This window comes from Micropterus dolomieu, unplaced genomic scaffold (assembly GCF_021292245.1).
Source record: "Micropterus dolomieu isolate WLL.071019.BEF.003 ecotype Adirondacks unplaced genomic scaffold, ASM2129224v1 contig_14898, whole genome shotgun sequence".
Classification (NCBI taxonomy): Eukaryota; Metazoa; Chordata; class Actinopteri; order Centrarchiformes; family Centrarchidae; genus Micropterus; species Micropterus dolomieu.
In genome coordinates this window covers 1-14,391 of record NW_025743884.1, presented here as the reverse complement: position 1 = coordinate 14,391, position 14,391 = coordinate 1, and the positions used below count along the sequence as shown (strand labels likewise).

The 14,391-nt window shown below is 38.0% G+C and overlaps 2 protein-coding genes and 1 pseudogene across 2 annotated transcripts; all 3 read right to left on the bottom strand.

Annotated features, from left to right (window-relative positions):
- Nucleotides 1-2,706: 2,706 nt before the first annotated feature.
- On the bottom strand, nt 2,707-4,296 carry LOC123967042 (annotated as a pseudogene).
- A 3,012-nt stretch (nt 4,297-7,308) lies between these two features.
- On the bottom strand, nt 7,309-9,596 carry LOC123967041 (immunoglobulin kappa light chain-like). Its single transcript, XM_046043089.1, has 5 exons — nt 8,949-9,596; nt 8,090-8,797; nt 7,845-7,958; nt 7,716-7,759; nt 7,309-7,582 (listed from the first exon to the last, which is right to left on the bottom strand). The coding sequence occupies exons 1-5, from the start codon at nt 9,010-9,012 to the stop codon at nt 7,460-7,462; spliced, it is 1,053 nt and encodes a 350-aa protein (XP_045899045.1). The 5' UTR covers nt 9,013-9,596; the 3' UTR covers nt 7,309-7,459.
- A 1,316-nt stretch (nt 9,597-10,912) lies between these two features.
- On the bottom strand, nt 10,913-13,474 carry LOC123967040 (the record flags this gene model as incomplete). Its single annotated transcript, XM_046043088.1, is given in 5 exon segments — nt 10,913-12,251; nt 12,430-12,470; nt 12,652-12,750; nt 12,870-13,455; nt 13,457-13,474. Coding segments are annotated over 5 exon segments (864 nt in total), but the record flags the coding sequence as incomplete, so codon positions are not given.
- Nucleotides 13,475-14,391: the final 917 nt, after the last annotated feature.

The following is a 14,391-nucleotide window of genomic DNA, read 5'->3' as shown; positions in this document are numbered from 1 at the left end:
AAGCTCTTCATGGTCTCTCGCCTTGTTATATTTCTGACCTTTTAGTCCCATACGCACCAGCACGTACCTTGAGATCCTCGGGCAGAGGTCTGTTGTCTGTTCCAGAGTCTCGACTGAAAACTAAAGGGGACAGAGCGTTTGCTGTCAGGGCCCCGAGGCTCTGGAACAGCCTGCCCGAGGAAATCAGGTCGGCTGAGTCAGTGAACTCTTTTAAGTCCCTTCTTAAAACATACTTTTATAGGAGAGCTTTTCCCGATCTTATTTGACTTTATTTTATCCCTTTTTATTTTATTGTATTTTACTAATTTTATATTAAATTTTCATGCTCTTATCTTTTTTTTTTTGTATTATTCTTTACACTTGTTAAAGCACTTTGTAACTTGTTTTTGAAAAGTGCTCTACAAATAAGGATTATTATTATTATTATTATTATTATTGTCTGTCAGGATCTGTTTACCTGCTGAACTCCCTCTTGCAATAGAAGAGATGAGATTACCTGATTTAATTAAGGTTATACACAGTATTTCCTAATTCAGTCTTCTTGGCCTCTGCTGTGGCTTACTGAATCGGAGCTCTGCTTCATTTCTGTAATCTAAAAGTGAAGTTAGAAGAAGAAGTTAGTGGGTATTTAGTGGGTGCACACACACATATTGATGTCACAGCCCTCAACAGGCATAAAAATTTACTCTTGTTCTTGTTCCTGACTGCTGAGATAGAGTTTCACATAAGATAATCCTGTTACAGCAAATTTCCATCATGTCAGTCTCACTGCATCAAGAAGCTAACTGTATTAGTTTGAGCCCAAAACTAAGACAAAGAATTTGAACTACTATAAAATTATTTGGTTCCCTCTATGGAGATCCGTATTGAAACCAAAAACAGATGATGAAAAAATTTTGGATTGTCTCAAATATGTGTGGATGAGTATGGTATATGGTACATGCTTTAGTTTCAGCATCTTATTCACTGAGATAAGTATATTGCAACCTACTGGCACAGAGACATTACTGTACTTCATGTGTTATCTGTGGAACTACTTCATTATTGAGGTTTTGCAGGGTATTCTCAGCTATTTAACGCCTATGGGGACGTTTGTCAAAATGATAAATACCGCTGGTTCATTAGTGCTCAGAGATTAAATAGCTGAGTTTCACTACCAGTCAGTCAGAACTGAGGAAGTCTGTCAGATGATGGACCAAACCTCTTCAAGTATTTTCAACCAAGATCGGTTGCTACTGACTTTAACCTTCCTTGGATGAAACATGTTCTACTCTACTGCTTTTCAGTAAAGTACACACATTCAGTCCAAGTGTCCTCTTTCTGTCTCTGTGATCTTGTTCTCCCATCCATCAGCGTGCTGGACATTATCTTCATCCTGGCAACCCTGGACATGGGAAACAGTAAATCACATCTGAACAGCATTGGCTGTGGAGGAAGCTGAAAATCCTGCATAAGACAGTAGCAGATACCTGCACAGTGGCTGCAAGTTCTCTTAATGATCATGCACTCCAAGAAAGCCAGTATAACTGGGTGCCAAAGATCCAGGATTGACGTGTACCATGTGACCTATTAACGTATACTGTATGTCAACTGATGAGCATATTTTCTGCAAATCCAGACACTTACTTTCATTTGACAGTTTTTCCCAAAGCGACAATTATGGCATTACAAAGCAGCTTTACTCTGTGTTCATTTTATGTTTGATAAAGGAGTAACCATAACTATTTATCAGCTGAGAGAACTTCTACTAAAAGTTACTTATCCTCAAAGTCCAGCTTGGTCCCCTTCGTAAACAGTATCTGGCCACATGTTGTCAAGCCAATGTATTTTCCGTCCTCTGGTCTAAATAAAAGATTTGTCACTTCCACAAACACCAGAGTAGGAAATCATTCACAATCAGATTGTCTGCTTTAGCAGTTCTGACTGACCGAGGCACCAGAAACAGCAGACTTAACAGACATCTGTCAGGGCTGATTGGTTCATCAGCTGCACCACCTCTGTGGTTATGAATTTAATGATGTGTAGAGGCAGAACAGGTATTTTGCATTGAAACATTAGTAGATTTCCACTTGAGTAACTCATATACAGATTTGCCACAGGTTAATATACTGTTTTAGACCTCTTGTTCCTAACCCTAATGCCTCTATGTAATCTTAAGCAATTTTGACTCCCCCCTCAGATCCTTTCTGAGAACTATCTGAGGCGCTTCCTGAGCAGTACAATTGTGTCTCTCGTGTGGTTTAAACTGGTTTTCATACAACCTGTTTTGTTAAGAACACCCATTAAGCTCAATCCAGTTACCACACCGCATTTGCCGATGACCTTGTGGTCTGCGTGTACATTCTTCACAGGGTCACAATAGCTCAACACACAGCATAATATAATTTATTCTGATATACCATAAAAATCGTTCACACACACACACACACAATAACAAGAAATAAAAAGGGTAATTAATATAAACATGACCAAACCTTAGAAAAACAACAATAGAGAAACTAGTGAGTGTGACACATACTACAAATACAAAGACAATGATGAAAGCTTCCACTGTGAATTGACTTTGGACTAGCAGTTTTATCGAATTGTGGAAGCCCTCAGTACTGTAGCGGTTGGCACCAGAAGAACTAAAGTCTATTGGAACCTATTGGCTAGACAGTGGAAATTATTGCACTTCACACTTTGTCTTTGAAAAAGCTCGTTTAATGAGATTACAGCGAAGTGTGGCTCTACACGAAACCTTCTGAGGTAAAATGATATAATTATATATTATTATACAGAGAAGAACTGCTCTACTGCTTTACACTGAAGTACACACATTCACTCCAGGTGTCGTCTCTCGCCTTTCTTGATCTGCTGATCTTTATCTCCGTTAGAGCAACGAAATGGAGGCTGTCTCCATTTTGGTTACCCTGGACATGAGAAACAATAAAAACTTCACAAAGTGGCACAACAAAAAGAGCATGCACAACAAGCGTTGTTCTGTAAAAATGTGTTTGAGTGGCGATACAGTAGCTGAAAAAAGATAATACCTTTTTATTTGTTTTGGAGGAATCTGAAAGTCTTGGTTGAGACTCTGAAAAACAGAAAGAAAACCCAACTACCATGCTATGTTCAACGAATACATGCTATAGATACAAACAGTACCACTAACCTGTACAAAGGCGGCTGTTTCTCTTGTTCATCATGCAAACTAAGAAAGCCAAGAAAACACTCAAGATGGTGAATAAAGCTCCATTCCAGAAATACACCAAGACAAGAGGGTCCACCTCTGCAGAGAGACAGAGCAGCATATTTTTACTCTGTGATCATCTTATGTTTGTTTGATTAGGGAGGAATCGCAAAAATTTCAGATGAAACAACTGCTACTGGAAAGTTACTCACCTTCAAAGTCCAGTTTGGTCCCATTTCCAAACAGTATGTGTCCACATGAGGCAACAGCACAGTAGTAGGTCTCATCATGAGAAGGATTCAGGCTCTTCAATGGCAAGTTGTAGACACAGGTGTGTGTTTGTGTGCTGGAATTCCTCTCACACTGATCGTTTCTGCCTCCCTGGGTGTAAATGAGTCCTGGATGAGATTCTTCAGAGTTTTTGAACCAGTAAACACTGTGTTCTCCATCACAGGTCCCAGTGTGTACTGTACAGTTCAGAGTCACAGAGCCTCCTGGCTGGAGGGGCTCAGATGCTGACTGATGGACCGAAGCTGGGACTTTCAAACCTGAAGCCTTTACACTGACAGTAGTGCCCTCTGCAAACTCAAAAATAAATGTATAGCTACTTGCACAGTAGTAAGTAGCTGCGTCTGATACACGTAAATTTGAGATCTTTAAGTGATTTTGACCTGTTTGAGTATCCAGTGTGAAGCGTGGATTGTTCTTGAATTCATCATGAAAAGTTCCATTTCTATTGTACTTGTAGAAAGTAGAGATGAGCCTTGGTTTCTGTCCCAGAGTTTGTTTATACCAGTAAAGCCTTGCTACATTACCTTCATAGAAACATTGCAAGTAACCTCATCACCAACATAAACTGATACAAAACCACTCGTTTGGCGCACAGATGAGGACACTTTCAGTTCAGTTGTCTTTGCTGAAATAAAATGACACAAACCAAATGCATAATTAATTTCTTAAATAGAAAATATATTATAATGAACACATTTACAAATGATTTGAGCTAATGTCATAAAAGGGACCATGCACTCGAAAAGATACAAATTTGAACCACAAAATCACAACTCACCCACTTTCCCCAAGAACAGACATGTGAGATAGAACACAAACATAGCAGGTGTCATCGTGTTCAAACTGCCTTGTTGAATGAAAAACCTCCTGATGCTCTCTCCACTCTTAAAGGACAAGACTGTATTTGATTGGCCAATCAGAGATGACACTGTACTCTATGCCCCATACTGTAGGAAACATGATCACATGTTCACTTCCACCTACATTGTACATATACAGTGAGATGAGCCTTGGTTTCTGTCCAAGAATGCGTTCATACCAGTAAAACATCACCGCATCATGTTCATGCATGACAAATAAAACGAATATGAGAGGGGTCATGATTTTCAGACTCTTTTGTTGAAGATTATCTTTATCTTTTCTCCACTCATTAGAGACAACACTGCATTTGACTGCCAAAAAAAGGTGAAACCTAATGTCCTATTAAGGGAACATGATCACGTACTATAACCACATACATCCTCACCTCTGTAACAACACGTACTCACACCGATCTCAGTGATAGCGACATGCTCACTGCACTTATACTGTCAAGTTTAACTCTTGAAAAAATAAATAACCACAGACACCCTCACTTATGTTACGAAATGTACTCACACTGATCTCAGTGAGATGGACTCACTTTAAAGGGCATTATTTTTAGTCATATTTGTCAGATTTCTTCAATTAATAATTAATAATCTGATAAAAGACTAAGTCATGATGAGAGCTAAAACTTTCTCTTATCGGAAGCAAAGTCTATTTGAAGTCACCTCCTACCAGACCTATGAGGCCCCCTTCACTGAACTTAAATGAACAGAACTGTAAATCTCTCAGCTATATTTTCCTGGTTTCATATGATACCAGATTTGTTAATACCCCATATAAATACTACATACATATGTTCATTGAAGTTGAGCTAACTAAATTAGTTTGATCACATAAAGATCACAAATTATTTAGTTATTATTTAATTATTAATTATTATTATTATTATTATTATTATTAGTAGTAGTAGTAGTAGTATCTATTTATATAATTGCAATGCCACTGATACTTTACTGATTGATACACTGACTACTGCTGCCCTGCATTTTGTCACTTCATCAAACTACACTTGTTTGCTATAGTCCTGCACTGTATTTCTGTCCTGGGGCCTCATTACAGAAGCATTTCCTAACTGTGTGCCTTTAGTGGTTTCAAAGAAATAAAAAAATCCAAATGAATCGTCTTGACAGATGTAGTTTTAATAGTTTTGAACGTAATTAATAATTAATTACTTATTATTAATAGCCATTCCTACATGGTCCAGGATTAAATTTAAGGCGCCATCATAGAAATTAACTAGACATTCAATCATAACATTTGGTGTTTATGTTCTTTTACATCTTTACTGTAATTGTCATACAGACCAGTGGTGCTTCTTGGCAGTTACAGGACAGGGTCCATGCCATCCTAACACGGGATTCCAAACGCAGGACGTTCTAAGATAAGATAGGATTTTTCCCTTAATGCAGTTGGAAACGTGTTTCGGTAATACCAAAAATAATAAATGCCGTCCTAAACTGACATAAGATATAATTTCAGAAGTTTCTGTAATGAGGCTCCAGCACTGTTGCGCTGTATTTATGTCACAATCCTGTGGCCTGTCCTATGAAGCGAGGTAACTGACTTATCCAGGTAACTTCAAGAGTAACTTTTTAACGTCGGGTGTAACTTCCAGACCAACCCGCACTGCAAAAGGTTAGGTAGGTGTCACCCGACATCTGTTGCCATGGCAATTTACGCTGCATCTCTAAACTGCTCCGAGCAGGGTTACATTAACATTTACTCATTTGGCAGACGCTTTTATCCAAAGTGACATTTGAGGAACAACATACAAGCATCAACAGAGCATCAAATACAGATCTACAACTGACAATACATACTAGTAAGAGCTCATAGTTCATATAACATCAATGGGGTAGATACCTAGGGAAGGAAGTAAGAGTTAACAATAAGTGCAATCAATACAAGATAATTGTAGGGGTTACCCTGTATATATGGACTACAGAGCACATCTGTACTCAGTGTTAATGAGAAGAAGTAGGATATTATTACACACCATTTTATAAAATATTTTTAGATTTCATCCTGACTTGTTCCACTGCGGTTGCAGCTGAAATGACGTTATTCTTAACACAACAGTTACGTTCATACAGCGAGCTCTGCAACCTCTGTGATTTTAGAGAGATCTTAATTAATTAACGGGCCAGTTTCTTAGATGTAGCCCATCTGAAGGCTATAATTGTTTGAGCTGTCACATATTTAGATTGACTATTTTAAAGAAAAAAGCACAATTTGTTTAAAAAAAACGTTCTGAAATATAGCTTGCACTTAAATAACAAATAAAATTACCTTTAGAAAGGTTTATTTTCACATTAAGAAAACATGCAATGCAATTAAAATATAGAAGAAACATATGTGCATTTCCAAAAAAAGTAACACAAGCTACTGATTATAAAATGACCCAAAAACGTGCATGCAGCAATCAGTAGCCTAACTTTGAGAACTTCTTGCCAGAGTTTCTTTTGGGCCAGGTTCCGTTCTCTCTCTGTGAACATGACAAAAGAGGAGCCTACATATGTGTTGCCTCAGCAGGGATGATATTATATGAAAAAAGTTGATCTACAGTAGAAAAAGATCTGACGGCAACACCGAATGCCTGACAGCTGCACTGACTTGGATTCTATTATTTATATATTTTAAAATGCATTGAGGATATCTTAAAAAAAATCTTTTATAATGTTTTTGTCTCATTCTCGTGAAAACTGCAAAAAGGTTTGGGTGACTTTACATATATTTGCTAGGACTGTCATTTGAAAAAACAATTTGTTTATTGGAACCTCTGCCCTCATAGCCTAATCGTAAACTATGTTGTAGAATAAATGATGGCCTGTTCCTTTGCTGACTTTGTGTGAAGTTGTGAAGATTTTACCGGTAAGGTTTTTTTTTACAAAGGCAGCAAACCTTTATCCATCATGTACTTCATATGTTGTCATTAGAAGAGCCTCTTCAGTTTGTTTGTTAGATGGTTTATTACACGGTAAAGCATTACATTAAACATTTTTCAGGTAAAATAATGTTGAGAAAACTGTTCCTGCTCTTGTAAAAGCCAAATTACAAATGACACTTAACGCACAAAAGACGCAGTAAAAGGTCCTGTTACACAGAGACAAAGATGAAACATGTTTAGCTTTATTGCTTCACTCTGGAGTACACACACTCTTCTTGTGTGTCGTCCCTCTGTCTTCTGTCTCCTCTGCTGGCCTTTTTTATTCTTAAAGCAGCGTAATGGAGATTATCCTCATTTTTGTAACCCTAGCAATTACATATAAAACAATAAATCACAATATTGTACACAACATAAATAAAAACAAATCCAACAGAAATTGTTATGATAGAATATATATATTAAAATTGTAATATAACTGTCAATCTAGACAGATGATACCTCTGCATTTGTTGTGGAAGAAGCTGAAAATCTTGCATGAGATTCTGAAAAAGATTTTTAAAGCTGTGACTTTATTATGACATATATGTTCAGTTAATATGCACAGTGGATACAGACAGTAGCATTTACCTCCACATTGGCAGCTGTTTCTCTTACTGTACAGTAAAAAAGCCAGTAAAAAATTCAGGATAGTGGTGAATATCAAACCGCCACTTAGGAAATAGACAAGCGAGACTTTATCACCTGCAGAGACAGACACCAGAAGGCATTACAAAGAAGTATTTTTTTTTTTACTTTATCTTCACCTTATTTGGAGAGTAATATTTATAAGATAAACTTCAGTTACTAAAGTAAAGTAAAATAAATTTACTTACGCTCAATGTCCAGTTTGGTCCCATTTCCAAACAGTATGTGTCCAAATGAGACAACAGCACAGTAGTAGGTCCCAGCATGAGAAAGATTCAGGCTCTCCAGTGGCAAGTTGTAGACACAGGTGTGTGTTTGTGTGCTGGAATTCCTCTCACACTGATCGTTCCTGCCTTCATGGGTGTAAATGAGCACTGGATGAGATTCTTCAGAGTTTTTGAACCAGTAAACACTGTGTTCTCCATCACAGGTCCCAGTGTGTACTGTACAGTTTAGAGTCACAGAGCCTCCTGGCTGGATGGGCTCAGATGCTGACTGAAGGACCAAAGCTGGGACGTTCAAACCTGAATCCTTTACACTGACAATAGTGACCTCTGCCAATTCAAATTTGTGTGATTGACTCCTCACACAATAGTAAGTAGCTGAGTCTGATACACGTGAATCTGAGATATTTAAGTGATTCTTACCATTGCCAGTATGCAATGTGAAGCGTGGATTGTTCTTAAAATCATCATAAAAAACGCCAATTGTATCAAACACGTAGAAGCTAGAGATGAGCCTTGGTTTCTGTCGCAGAACTTGTTTATACCAGGAAAGCCATGTCCCAACATTAACTTCATAAGAACAATGTAAAGTCAACTTGTCTCCTGCTTTAACTGATAAAAATCCACTTGCTTGACTCCGAGACAAAGACAGTTTTAGTTCAGTCATCGGAGCTGAAGTGAAATGAGAGATGAAGCAAATACAGTGTTAGTTTCATGCGATAGAATTCAGTGTAATCATTACTTTAGATCATTACAACAGAAACAACAGTATGAGCAGTGAGAATACAGTGCATTAAAAGATAAAAACTGGAGTCATAGAAACACAACTCACCCTTCTTCACCAAGAACAAACATGTCAGGTAGAAAACAAACTTTGGAGATGTCATCGTGTTCAAATTGCTGTGCTGAATGAAAGAATTTTAATAGTTTCTTCACTCTTCACAGAAAAGACTGTGTTTGATTGGCCAGCCTGAATCAATACTGTATGACCTAAAGGAAACATGTTCACATGATCACTGCAACCCTTTAGTGTCAAGTTTGGGCTTTGAGAAGACTCACATGGTGAGAGCTTTATGAAAACTATCCTGGCCTTAGATTTAAAATAGCTAAAAAATATATTATCTGTGTATCAAATAGAAGCACCAGTACCAGAGCACAGTAGGACTCCATTTATGCCCAACATTCAGAAACTGACTGGTTGCCATAGTTTACACCACATAATGACATAAACTGAAAGGATTAGCATTAGCTGCTGGTTAGAACTCCATAGTTTTTATAAGTTTTTAAGTGCCTTAAGGTGGATCTGTGTGAGAGTGCACCTTTAACCACTACTGAAACCACAATGAACTCTGCACTGGCAGAGATACAGCGCAACAAGACTAAGAGTCTACAGCCATGCTAGCAGCTCTTTGAGGCTGTGCATAGATGTATACATGGACACTGCTGTTCATTGCAGCAATGTGTCAATGCAGCTGCCATATTGGTACAAGGAAACCATCATGCCTACTAACGCTTAATGTCTATCAAGGCAGGTCTATCCGCAATTAAAATCATCATAACTAATTTCAATTCAGTTAAATGATACTTAAATGGATCCTTGGTTAAATGATGTGCATTTTGATACCAAAGTAATTCAGGTGGGTGGGAGATGTGAAACTCTCTCATTACAACAAAGTCTGCAGCTCACGGTAGAGACACAGAGCACTCTCACTCCTGCCTGTGAGAGGAGAGGGGGAGACACTACAGTCGATGCTGATATTACTGAGCAGCATGCAGAGAAAAAACTTTGCCTACAATATAATAGAATTTTGAACATTTCTCACTTCCCCATGATGGTCTGACATGCTCAATTTGTCACTAGTCGCTTTTTGGAAATGAAGTTGCTGAGTGCCGGATAAAGATAGACAGTGGACCAAACCACTGTGAGGCATGTGAGGGGGGAGGATATAATCTTTCAAAACTTAAAAATGCACTGGACTTTAGTTTAGTTGAGAACATATTTGTGTTCCAAATACATTGACAAGACACTGACTCCACAACACTAGTGGTTATATTTAAATTCTTGGATCAACATTATTGCTAGAGATAACTCAGTAGTCGCTAGAAACCGACAGGGACAAATTCTACGCACTTCACCTAATATTATGTTAGCGTAAAAGAAGAATTACTTAATGTACTTAATGTTACTTAATTTCAGTGCAGTCCTGTTAACAGTAAAATATTGTAAAATAGCATCTTGTGTGAAATGTTATTACCTGTTGCTTCGTTTAGGCATTTCTTTCATTAAAACATCCAAAAGAAGCTAAAAAGTCTCACATTTCCTACTATTTGAACAGTGATGCATCTCACAAGCTAGCTGTGTATCTACGTGCATGTGGAGGCTGTGCTTTGGCCTACCAGCTGACTTCAGTATGCTAACATGCTCACAATGACAATGCTAGCATGCTTGTGTTTAGCAGGTATAAAGTTGATAATGTTACCACCTTAGTTTAGTATGTTAGCTTGATAACATTAGCAAATTATTAGTGACTACAAAGTAGTTAGCTAAGCCTCATTTTTTCAGGTTCTCCTTTAGAACAGAGACCTGAAATAAAAACACTATAGTCACTACTGAACACACACACACACACATATATTTTTTAAGATCAATGTACTCTAAATATATTTGTTTATTTGATCAGTAACAAATTAACATAAAATGCACACACAAAATTTTGTGTGTGCATTTTATGTTAATGAAATTTTTTTTTTTTTGAACCAAATCATGTAAGCTATGTTTTTAAAAACATAGCTTACATGATTTGGTTCAAAACCAGCACAAAAGAAAATCTTGATCCTAAAAGCACACGAGTGGCTTCTACGGCATCAATGTTTCTGGGCTTCTAAATAAACTGATTAAGTCAAATAACTGAATAAAAATAACCTTATAATTGGTGATACATGGTCACCCTGCCTCAAAATGTCAACATGCCTCAAAATCAGGCACTGCTTTCTCAGTTTGTTGTTTGTTTTCAGTTTAATTTCATCCCAGTTAACATTTGCAGCAGGCAACATGTAAGATCCATTAACAATCACTACAATTGTACTACTCATGGAATAACTGCAGGTAATCTGATCTCCATCCCATTAAATGTTCCACATCCTTCACTAAGAAAGATTATATATATACAACAGAAACCTGGTTAAATAGTGACAGACCTGCTGCTCCTATTGAGATGTTCCCTTTTTATAGGGCATAGGGAAAAAAGACAGTGGGACTGCCTTTATGTTTGCTGACAACCTAAACTGTAGAATAATCCACAGTAGTGATTTTTGCTTCTTTTTTCACCTTAACACCTTTTTTAAGGCTGTGTTTAATTGTTTAGAAGATGAAGTGCCAGCGATTGTAAGTCTGCTGTATTTTCCCAATGGAAATAAAAACTACAATTGTGAAACCTCTCCTAAATAGAAATAACCTTGATCTGTAAGTGCTGAACAGTTACAGGCAATTTTCAAACCTCTATTTTCTAAGAAAAAGTTCTTGAGGAGGAGCGATACTGTGGAACACCAAAAATCTACTTACTTCTTGACCCTGATGTCAATTTTGAATCTCACATTAGCAGTTTCACTAAAACTGCATTTATCATGTTAGAAATATTGCTAAAGCGCAACAGTTTTTCTCCGAGGCAGATACTGAGCGACGTATGCATGTTTTTATCACTAGCAGGCTTGATTACTGAAATGTTTTTGTTTCTGGTGTACCTACAGCGACACTATTTCCTTATATGACCATTTATTTTCACCGTATTATTGTATTTTCATTGTACTACTGCATTTTATTGTTTTGTTAAGCACTTTGTCTTGCAATTTTGCATGAAAGACTATATTAAAAAAGTTCAAGTTTATTTTGGTTGCAGACCACAAATAAGCTTTTAAAAGCATATCTACCTCAAACTTTAATCTACATTAAACTTTTAAGGAGGCACTAAGAAAATCCTGTCTTAGTACAAATGTAATATATCACGTTCTACTGCTTTACGCTGTAGTACACACATTCAGTCCAGGTTTGATCCCTCTGTCTTCTGCATCTGTTGGGCAGCTTAACACTTGAAGCAGCGTAACAGAGGTTGTCTGCATATTGGTAACCCTGGTAACAAAACATAAATATAAATATATAAATATATATATATATATATATATCAGTTGATCATTAATTTTTTTCTTCACAGAAATTAAAACAATATCCAGGAAACACTGCACTGTGCAATAAAATTGTGACTGACTGATAATTTAACAGTTAGTTACAGTAGGAAGTTTTTATTCACCTCTGCTGCTGTGGAGGGAGATGAAGTTCTTGTTTGAGACACTGGTTGTGGAACAAAGAAAAGGCTCTTTTAGAATTCATGTTCATTGAATACAAGTTGTCAGATACAAACAGTGCCAGTTTACAGAGTGGCCAAAGGGAGAGAGTGTTCCCATGTTTTGATAATGTGTCCACATGACGATCATTATACTTTGTTTCTACTCCTGGGCTCTGCACCAGTTACCTTTTCTGGTCATCATGCACACTGAGAAAGCCAGTAAAACTACCAGGATGGAGGTGAATGCAGAAGCTCCACTCGCGAGAAACACCAAGTCAACCTCATCTGCAAAGACACATCAGAAATAGCACATAAAGCATGTTTTCTGTTTTCATCATAAGTTTGAAGTAGCAATGGATAGACTACGTATCAGATGCAACAACTTCTGTTAGAAAGTTACTTACCTTCAATGTCCAGCTTGGTCCCGTTTCCAAACAGTATGTGTCCACATGAGGCAACAGCACAGTAGTAGGTCCCAGCATGAGAAAGATTCAGGCTCTTCAATGGCAAGTTGTAGACACAGGTTTGTGTTTGTGTGCTGGAATTCCTCTCACACTGATCGTTCCTGCCTCCATGGGTGTAAATGAGTCCTGGATGAGATTCTTCAGAGTTTTTGAACCAGTAAACACTGTGTTCTCCATCACAGGTCCCAGTGTGTACTGTACAGTTCAGAGTCACAGAGCCTCCTGGCTGGATGGGCTCAGATGCTGACTGATGGACCAAAGCTGGGACGGTCAAACCTGAACCCTTTACACTGACAATAACACTCTCCGAAAATTGTAATGTATATGAATAATTAATGCAGTAGTAAGTAGCTGAATCTGAAATGCGTAAATCTGTGATCATCAAGTTGTTTTTACCGTTTTCAGTCTCCAGTGTGAAGCGTGGATTATTCTTGAATTCATCATAAAAAGTGTGATTTCTTTCATACTTGTAAAAGCTAGAGATGGCCCTCGGTTTCTATCCCAGAGTGTGTTTATACCAGTTTTATTACCACATCAAAAAGGAAAACCCCTGTCTCACCCAAGTGTGACATGGTCCAGACACTGAACTTTGGATGACAGAGGACTGCAGTCTCCAAATACTCAAAGCATTTAATTAAGTTAATTCAATCTTTAGTTGCCTGAATACGTTTGCCTCTATTTGAGTAGTTATGTTGACTGTTGTTGCTATCTGTTGTTGATATAAGTGCTGAAAAGAAGTTACTTGTGCAATGTTTTTATTTTCAGCAAGACACTCCTTCATCTAATGTAATCCAAGCTTTCCTCATTAACCTGAGCTCCCCCAAGTGGGCGAAATAAGTATTACATGCCCTCGTCGGAAATGCCGTTAAATGTATAAATATCCTGACCAATAATGTTACAATTGTTTCCTGTTACCAAATGCCTACAACAGTACAACCGTTCGACCATTGAAGTTCGATTGTGGAAAATGTTTCATTATAATACGTGCAAGTACATTTCTTTTCTTTAGACATTAAGTTTAGAAAGGCAGTCCCTTGGGAAACCTGAGACGCCCCCTGGGGAACCACGGCCCAGGCAACAAAAGAGCGACACGCGACCTCGCTCTCTCTTTCTCTCTTCTCTTCTGTTCGCTGTTGGCTCTGCCACTCTGCTCGGCCCTCTGGACGCTTCGGCACGCGCAGCGTGCCTCGCCGGGCAACGCCCAGACTCGGCCAGCAAAACAAACAGGCCTTTGTTCGCCTGAAGCTACACACCTGAAGTGCCGCGACATCGATCTGCCTTCAGTTTGTTTTATTTTCTTTATTTCTTTTGTTTAAAGTTATGAGTCCGTTAAGTTACACTGGACTAATTCAGGAACGACCAAGTTCCATTTTAAGCCTTTTTCGTCGAGCCAACTTCACCGAGGTCAGACCAAGCCACGTGGTCTCGCCAGCTACAACGAAGGAAACCTGAAAACAGCCGA

Bases quoted from the DNA above. Each gene is read 5' to 3' on its own strand.
- LOC123967041 (XM_046043089.1), bottom strand. From the start codon at position 9,012: ATGACATCTCCAAAGTTTGTTTTCTACCTGACATGTTTGTTCTTGGTG. The intron at 7,959-8,089 runs GTAAGTAAATTT...CTGTCTCTGCAG, and splicing joins GACCAAACTGGACATTGAGC to GTGATAAAGTCTCGCTTGTC. The intron at 7,760-7,844 runs GTAAATGCTACT...AATCTTTTTCAG, and splicing joins AAACAGCTGCCAATGTGGAG to AATCTCATGCAAGATTTTCA.